General features: G+C 39.0%; 1 protein-coding gene across 2 annotated transcripts in view; it reads right to left on the bottom strand.

The window, feature by feature from the left end:
• Positions 1-566: 566 nt before the first annotated feature.
• Positions 567-9,501, bottom strand: part of DCP2 (decapping mRNA 2) — a 26,956-nt gene continuing 18,021 nt past the window's right edge. Inside the window, exons 5-11 of one of the 2 annotated variants that reach the window (XM_019517271.1) lie at positions 9,082-9,234; positions 7,049-7,161; positions 6,787-6,894; positions 5,693-5,822; positions 5,212-5,313; positions 3,034-3,085; positions 567-2,453 (exon numbers count right to left, since the gene is read on the bottom strand). In XM_019517271.1, coding sequence (XP_019372816.1) covers positions 2,290-2,453; positions 3,034-3,085; positions 5,212-5,313; positions 5,693-5,822; positions 6,787-6,894; positions 7,049-7,161; positions 9,082-9,234 — 822 coding nt within the window. In that variant the 3' untranslated portion in view covers positions 567-2,289. Of the gene's footprint in view, positions 2,457-3,033; positions 3,086-5,211; positions 5,314-5,692; positions 5,823-6,786; positions 6,895-7,048; positions 7,162-9,081; positions 9,235-9,501 lie in introns of both variants that reach the window. The other variant, XM_019517270.1, reaches the window with a different exon arrangement.

Here is a 9,501-nt window from a genome sequence, read left to right as displayed (position 1 = left end):
CCCTTTTAAAAAAAAAAAAAAAAAAAAAAGACCTGCACTTTGTAACCAAGCTGACAGGGCAGAGAGTGCATATTCCACTTAGGGATATTCTGCACAGCTATTTCTCAAGAGACTTCTCCCCTCACTTCTGACAACCATTAAATGCCCAAGTTGTTAACAAACAAGTTACAAATTTAAAATGAGTTTTGCTCTATCAACGTATTTGTTTGCCTTTTTAAAGGCCCTATTTAATCTCTGCTCCATTCAGAAGTGTTACAGCAACACCCCTGAAAGTCAACCTACTAAAATTAAAAATTTCCAAATCTTGATTTTCCAATCATGCCTTAAGAGTCATTTCCCCCACTGGCACTAGCAGCCTGGAGATGCGAATGCTAACCTCCCATTCATTGCAAGCTAGGCACTTATTGCTGGGAAATCAACTACTTCAGCTAAAAAGAATTGACTGGTGCTTCATCCTTTCCCAACCTTATTATCCCAATTTCTCACTTAATGACAGCACTTTTGCATTTATCAATGCAAGCAACCTCTGGATATTAAGCCGGACTGTCAAAAGACTGACCTCTTGCTTTTTTTCAGTAAGAGCCTAGCAAGCCAAGAAAAATGGCTTTAAACCAAGTAATTTCAAGACTTTCTGATCCAAATGGGAAAAATGTTGAAGTCAATTTCTCCTATTAACGAAAAGGTAAGAGTCTAGCTTCTCCAGCTAACAAAATATTTTACCATCATTAAAAACTCATAAATTGCATGGCCCCAAAAAGGGGAGAGGCAAGAAGGTGAAGGTAAAAAATAAGCTGTGTAACTACTTATTGAGGACTAAAACAAACTAACAGGCAACACGGGTACTTGCAAGAACACAGAGATTGCATGAGATAAAAAAGGCTGTCCGTGAGTGAATATACATTCTCTGGTCAGAAGACTCAGCCTTGGAATGACCAAAGTCAATTAAGGCATTCAGCCCTCCAAATCACACACCCACTAACCTTTATTTATTTCAGAGAACAGTTCACTTGAAGATATACAAAATACAGTTGTTCATTGCCAAGATAAATGTTCCCCTGTAAGATCCTCTGCAGTAAGTTAAAATGTAAGTATTTAAACTCGCTCAGCTGGATCAGAATGTAGGACTAGTATTTTTTAATGCATCCCCTGAATTGCTACTGCTAATTTTTCACATCTTTTATATTGTTATTAAAAGGCTGTAGCTTCAGTCATTCTCAGCTACAGTTTTCAGACACTGAGATGCAAGTGCAATATAAAATTCAATACTATTGGATATATAAACATACATTACACTAAAAACCCCTAAGGACAGTGTAAAACACTATAATGGACACTTAAAAAGGTTATTGCAAACCTATAAGCGGCACGTAAGGTATTCTCTATCCAGTCAGACATTTGCCCGGATGCTTCCTCCCTCCCAAGATTAGAGGGTATTTTAGATTATTATTGAATATAAAAAATGTTACACAAGAATCCCCTCTCACAGAAATTAGCGTCTCCTAATTTCTTGATATTAGCTGCAACTAAACAGAAACTGCAGGTGATTTTCTTCCAGTCAGACAGTTTTTGCGGACAAAGATATGATGCTACGCCATGTGAAGTGGCAAGTTCTGTCCATCACAGGTATCGCCACAGGAAAAAAAAAAAAAAAAAGAAAAGCTGCAAGTCATGGCAAAACATAACCCAAAGGATATAACTTTGAATCCTACTCATTGCAAGTCATTTTGAAACAAGTTTCAATATAAAGAGAAGACAGTCTAGGCAGACAACTGGGGAGGAGAAATGTGCAACTTTAGGTTTTGCCATTACTGGGATAGAGAATACAGGAGTCCTCTGAGAATTACTTTCTTTGCCATTGCTATACTATTGCCAAGTACTGGAGAATAAAGACTGAATATTGCAACAGCTTTACATCATAGCAGGCTAAAAGTTCAGTGTTAGTGTACTGCCAACACTAAAATATTGCAATGAATGACAAATCTAAATGTGCAGCAAGTTTTAACAAACAAACAGAAAAGAATGCCCTCTAATGTACAGCTAGGAACGAGCAAACTAAACACTGGAAAGGTACTTTTGTAGGTAAAGGCTATACTGCATTTAAAGTGCAACACTTCACTGCCACTCCCATACTGCAAAAAGAATGAACCCTTTAGATCACCATACCAGTCCCTGCATTGCATTAAAACAAACACACAGAAAACTCCTGAGAAAAAGTAAGGCTGGATTAAAAACCCACTCAACTGCAACAGGCAAGTCTTTGATTTTTGTTCCTCTAGAACAGGCTTGCTGTCAGAGGTTAAAACTTTTCATGATGGCATCATGGTCAAACTTGAAGCTCAAGAAAGCTCTCGATGAGAAAGTGAATTTGTAATGGCCATTACATGCCACAGAGTCTCCCTCTGTCTGTTCTAGCAGCGGGTCTTCACTGGAGCAACACATGTCATAGGCTGCATCTGCTTTAAAAAACAAAAAAGAACAAAAAACTTAACTGCAGAAAACCTTGAACAGTTATTGATCAAGGGGATTATTTGATAATATGCTTGTATTAGCTTTACACTGCTGTACAAGAAACTTGTTCAATTAATATCAAATCACCCTGGCAGCTTGGTTAATTTGGTCATGGTTTCAAACAAATAGGGTAGCAAAAGAATCCCTCACCTTTACTGGCCTTCTAGTGGTCATAGTCAAGGCCAATTTCATAGGAGTTGTAGTAAGTATTTTGTTTTACACACAACAGTAAATATTGTCTGCATACCACAGGTTTGGGGGGTGGGGGGATTCTTCTGCAACTCTGATTCTGTAATCCCACAGATTTCACAAATAAAAAAAAGGAGTGGAAACTTTGATTTAAATAAATGGTTTCTCTTCTTAGCATGAGCTGCAAGAAGTTTATGCAGTTCTAAAAATTCAGACTTTTCATCTGAAAAAGTTGCTTCATTTAACCTGCATCTTGGTATATGTAATCCCCCATGTACAGAACACCTTCAACCCTCAACATAGTCACATGTGTATGGAAGTTAGGAATATACTTACCCGTTTCAAAATTATCCTGAAGTCTTCGTGGATTAAGCTTTTTTTCACATTTCTGGTTAAAAGAATGACCACATTACACTCTTCATAACACAGATCCTAATTCTAATCAACTCACAAGGAGATGCATACAAGCTTGGACATTCTTGAATTAGATAACAAAGAAAAACAAAACTCAACATTGAACTTAGCTACTTCAACTGAAAACTGAAGTGCAGTCCCAAAGCAAGTTCTGAATTACCGCTCCCCAAGATTATCTAATGAGCACCTCAAACTCTACTACAAATCTTTTGAAAGAATAAAATGTTAAAATATAGAATTAATTTATTTTATAATTCTATATTATAAAACATAAGACTCTTACGTAACACACAAGAATTATTACTTTAAGGAGGTATTAGTTTCAGATTTTTTTTGAGAACAGAAGGAAAAAGAAAACTGACATGCACTAAAAGCTTTCCTTCCCCTTAAGTATTTGCTCTCAACATCATACCAAGAGCTGTAGACGTGCCACTTATATGTTTACTGTTAGTGCAATACCTCTACACCAATACTTCGGATATGGGAATGTTATTCACTGATGAGCTTACATGCTTAAAAAAAGAAGAAAAAGAAAAAAAAAAGATGGCAAATTGGGACTCATTAAGCATGTATATTGAGAGGGGATTATTCAGTCATTCCGGCACGAACCATATCAATGCTGTGCTCCTACAAGAAACACAAGCAGGGCCCCACATAGTCCACAGAAACTTGAACACAGTTCACTCCTTGCCTCATCACTGTTTCAGAATCTCAATTTTCTGTGTTTTAAAAAGGTTCTTCTAGCCTTACAGCCTGAAGACCACCTTCACAACACAAGCCAAACAGATGCACTGGCAGGTACATGAGTCTGCAGACAGCCTCCAACAGCTCTGAAGTGTGAACTCCCCATTAATCTCAGTCAAGGTTCCAACAGACTCCAGGATTCCAGAATTATGGAACCTGGTTTTTTCTAAGAGGCCACAGATTTCAGCATTTCTGCTGCAACTTGTTACCTGACATGTTGTTCCCTTTCCCTGCCCTGCTGGGACCCTGCCTGCAACCATCCCCCTGCTTCCCTACTTTCTGCAAAAGGGAGGCTTATTTGGATCACAGTGCATGCTCCCTGCACTTCTACGTGACACCAGACAGCAGGGAATTAGGAAGCAACAGCAGCATTAATAAGTCCAGCTTATTAGCAGAAAGCAAGAAGCAGCCGAGACACAGACTGACAAACTGAGTCACATGGCCATAGAGGCCTGGGAAGTCAGGGAGATGAGCCACTGAGGCTGGCAACATGCTGCCTTCTTCCCTGGGGCATTTCAGAGTTTGGCCAAATTAATAATACTGCCAGAACGACGGCACAAGGAGTGAAGCCTGGAGAACATGGGGAGAACATCTCCTCAACAAGAACCACTGTCAAAAAGAGCATTCATCTGATATGCAAACTCTTCAACAATGAGCCAGGGGAGGGTGTTTGTGTGGGTGCAAGAAAGAATATCCCAAGGGAACACAACAGGCTAGTACTGCTATGAACTTTGGGGCTAAACATTACTGAATTTAGTCCTACTGTGGCATAGGATAGATAAGACTCTGGGGTAGAAATTTCCAAGTCTACAAGTCCAAGTTCTAGCCAGAGAGGAAGCAAACATTTTACAATTAATATGTAGTTTTTCCATGCAACAAAATAGGTCATCACACACAAACCAATTATACGTATATTTTGACTTGGCATCATATACTAGGCATTTATCTGGCAGAGACCTAGAAAGCAACAGAAAGGCCCGACTGCTATGCATTGGAAAGCAATGGTTTTCACGGGTGGTATCTTTTGCTGGACTGACTACATGCTTAGGATCAAGTTAAACAAACTTTTAAATTCTTCACAAGATTGAATGCCTTGCATTCAAAAGCTTATCTGACTTGTCTCACATTATACCTGAACCACTGTGGCTACAACGTTGCTCCAACACCATTATGCACTAGAATTCACTTGCAATAGGCTACCCAAAGGAATTCTAATACGCAACAGTCAAAGGACACTGTTCAATTTGGTCTGCTTACATCACTGGACAATCTACTGTTTACCACCAAAGCTTTAGTCTACACTTAATTAAATGTCACCAAAGTTGTTAATGCAACAGTTACTGTTGTATATCTTACCAGTGTGTGGTTCTGTTTAGCTGGTTGGCTGTGGACCCCATTTGTCCTCTTCTTTTGGTTAGAAGCGTCTTGATATTGCTTTCTACCATTGCCCCTCACGTTCTGAGTCAGCCATCATACCCCCAAAGAAAGCAGTAAATATTAAGATTAAACATCAGCAGCATGCACCGCTGTATTATGACACTTGCCAAAAGGCAATTTTCACCTAAATGTCTCAAAGCATTCTTGAAAGTAAATATTCTGCAGATGAGAAACTGAGGCACAATAAAACTAAAAACAGCTTCTCACCCACCAGGCAACCAGAAGAGGTGAGAGAAGAAATCAACCAAAGCCCTATCCTATCCCCTGCTCCAAATACCAAAGCCTTTTAAGTAATAATGGTTCCACCACCCCTTCCGGTAACAAAAGCCAAGAGTCTGAATAAGTACTATCAATTTTTAAGGGCCCAAACAAACCCAGTGGCTTCTGAAACAAAGCCTACCTTAATTTTTAAAACTTCAGACATCTCAGAATGATTATATGGCTTCTGTGGTTGTGGCTGCCTGTGCTTTGTCCACTGGTCTCCTAAAGGCCCATCTGCAAACACCTGCTGACTATAACGAAGTTTGGATCTAGCACATTAAAAAAAACCAAACAAACATTTTATTTGCAAGCAAACTTCAAAGCTATTCTGATCAGAGCAGAACTGCATTTTTTTTTGCTTCTGTAGAAAGGTGTGGAAGTAAAACTGAACTAGAGAAAACAGAGGTATAACTTAGTATTCTCCTCATTTACCATTTGCTTACTTGGGAAACAGCTGGACAGTAAGGAAAAAATATTTCCTGTGCTTTGAAAGCCAAGGGTATTTATCAGATAACAAAAAAACTCCCCTTTCTCCTATTTATCAAGTAACAAGAAACCTCCCTCCTCTAGTGGGACACACCTAGCAGGAAGAGGCAGGCACAGTGACACTTACTTTTATTTTATCCAGCAGCAACTTTGGCACTGAACTACACTGAATTGCTGAAGAAAACTCTTTGGGAGCTGGAGTTTGCTTGAGAAGTTGCTGCAACCCATGAACATTACAATATGCTCATTTCCGTTTAAAGCCTTCCTGCCACCCAATTCTATTCAAAGTTTGAGTCTACAAATGACTTATCACACACTGATTTTTAAAACACTCCTCTTGCTATCACTCTAACATAAGTTTCATCCAGCTGCTTCTGAAATTACTTCACAAAACCTTTGTTTTTAGTGACTTTTTAACTTTGATCTATTATTCCTGACATTTTTAGAAATCTTGTCTACTTGTTCTACCTTTTCGGATAGAGAAATTCAATTTTTTGTAAAGCTCTTTCTTTCTTTGTGCTCCACATTTCCATCTGGAAACTCAAGACATTCTCTCAGTTTTGCCATTTTAAAAAGTTTGCCAGATAGCACTGTTTAAACCTTTCACCCTATTAAGAATAATACTTTTAAACTATATTATAATAAATGTTAATACTCTAAAACAGAAAAAAAAAACACTTTTGCTTTATGACCACCCTTGCTTTATGCAGGGCTGAAGACAGGGCTCTAAGTGACACGACTTATTACCTCACTTTTTCCAAGCTGGGTTTGGACGGCGTGCTCCCAGTAGATGAGAATCCATTGTCACTATCAGAGGAGTCTCCATACCTTCGAGAAAGCCAGTCTCTCAATGGTCTATAAATATTAGCATTTAAAAAAAAAAAAAAATCAAAAAAAAAAATCAGTAAAATCTAGTTTAATTAAGCAAACAAAACACACACACACACAGTCTTTTTGCCAAGAAAGGGTGAAATGTTCTGGGCTAGCCTTTGACTTTTCTTGAACATACCTGATAAAGGGAATAGCCATGAAAAACTTGTTAGGTGCCAAACCTAGCTTGGACTTTGGGGTCATGTCATTTCTATGGCATGGTAACTTGTCAATTGAGAACCATTCAATATGCTGAAACACAGGAAAAAAGTAATTACTTTAGTGATGTCTGGAAGGGATTTAAGTGAATGGCACATCAACCACAATGATATTCTTCAAACTGCAGGAGGGTTTGAATTAATCAACTATGACAAGAGTTTGTTCATTACCATACCTAATTATTTAAAATGGTACAGTCACTTTTCTGACCACAACCACACTGTAATGGACACGAATACATAAAACACACCAAAATGATAGGATAGGGATACATAAAATGTGGACTATGGTACTCAGTAACTTATTAAGTTTAATTTAAAATAAAGTTTATAATAACAAACAGTGCTTTATTTGCATCAATGCCAGGAAAGGCCAGGGTAATCAGAGGCTACAAATAGTTTTGCAAATTTCTCTCTCACCATTCCCATCCCCCACATTTTATTTCAAATGCAAACAAACAGATCACCAGCACCCACTCATAGAATGCTCCAGCATGCACTACGTCTACATAAGAAAAACTGAAGTATTGTTATAGTACTGAATCCAGCCTATGGTTGATGACAAAAAAAAGCAATCCAAAAAGGGGGCAAGACAGCTGTTTTCTAACATATGAGACTTTGATAACAACAAATATGATGTTTCTATTTTGAACTCTGCATAACATGCCATTAAAATGAATTACATAAAAATAAAGTACTCTGAAAACCCATTCAATATACAAAAAACTTCACTTAACCTCTTTCTAGCTGCATGCTTCAGCCAAGTCATGCATACTTTAAAAGGGTAAAGAATGTTGCAAGGACTTTCCAAAACAATTCTATCCAGTCCTCAAAAAAGACTCGAAGTTTAGCTAGATCAGGTATTCCCAATCTTTTTATGCTGAGGACTGGCAAACAGTGGACCGGAAGTGACTGCAAACCAGCAAACTGCGCACCAGCAGTGACCGGCATACTGCGGGCAGGCAGCCAACCCTTTTTTATACTCAGTATAAAAAAGGGTTGGCTGCCGGTCCACAGTACGCCATTCACTTCCAGTCCACAGTTTGCCGGTCCGTGGTCACTTCTGCTCCAGCAGCCAACCCTCCTGCAGATTGGCAACCAACCCTTCACAGCCCAGTACCAGGCTGCGGCCTGAGGGTTGGGAACCCCTAAGCTAGATCACATCAAAAAGGCACCTAAAGCAAGGAGACCATTTATACCTCTGAGGAATCTAAATAGGAGGAAGAGGGCATTCCTCTTGCATTTGGAATTCCAAAAATACAGATACGGTTAAAATTGATCCTAATTTTCAAATACTGCTCTTGAATTTATTTGCATGACAAGAAAAATTCAAATGCCATGACAAGATTAATGTCACCAACAGTACCAGAAATGTTCAGGATTTCTTCCTTCTGCAACAGCTTCCGTAAGTCCACTGAGTACAAATATCACACACAATGGCTGGCTCCCACCACACTCCACACCCCAGCCTGATCCCTGGTGTTTGCTGCACACTAAGATCTGCATTGTATGGGCTGCCTAGAGAGTTAGAGCAGCCCCCATTTTGCTTTTCTGGTGTGTAGGCTTTTGCAGAGTATCCTTTATATACTGATATTCTCAGAAGAATCCAAGCACCAAGGAATTTAGTTAAGATTTAATAAAGACTATTAGCTACAAAAATATAACAACAGTTAGAAGAGAGAAGGATGTGCTTTACTGTCACAGATAAACCTAGTACTGGAGCATGCAGGCTATGATAAACGTGGCATCTTAATGAACAGCTGGTCAGCAATCAGTCTTCACATCAGACCTGCAGGAAAATGACAAAACCTAGTGATGAAATGCTGCCTTCAATCTGCATTTGGAGCATTCATCACCTGTTTCTTTTAATATCATGCAGGCCCTTAATTTTGATCAACCTTCTTTAAGTTACTGCCAACACAGAGCCTTCAGCACAAGAAATAATTATGCATACCCGAATTTCTCTTCTGGTTTTGGGATTGAATTTTGTGTCCTTTGGAACTCCTGGAATGATGTACAATCGTGCTATCTGGTCGTTGATTCGCAGCTCAATGTAGTCATCTTTGCAGATGTAATCTTTGATATCAAAACCAGTTTCTTCAAACACCTGAGCAGCATAGAAAATAAATTAGATTTTGCAGGTCAGACCTTCAAAGTAACAGCACAAAGGTCAAGGTTGTGTACATAGGGTAGTGATTCTCAACCAGGGTGCCACAGAGGTCCTTTCAGGGGTGCCACATAATGTTACTACCGTTAGGTGTACAAACTTGACTCACGAGATAAACCAAGAGAGCTCAAATAGAACCCCAAAGTGTTAAAACCTTTCTGACCTGTTATGTTACCTGTCAGCTCCATGTTCTTGGGGAACCCTGAC

This window comes from Gavialis gangeticus, unplaced genomic scaffold (assembly GCF_001723915.1).
Source record: "Gavialis gangeticus isolate Ggan-Ray unplaced genomic scaffold, GavGan_comp1, whole genome shotgun sequence".
Taxonomy (NCBI): domain Eukaryota; kingdom Metazoa; phylum Chordata; order Crocodylia; family Gavialidae; genus Gavialis; species Gavialis gangeticus.
The sequence above is the reverse complement of the archived record's forward strand: the minus strand, read 5'-3'. Positions and strand labels throughout refer to the sequence as shown.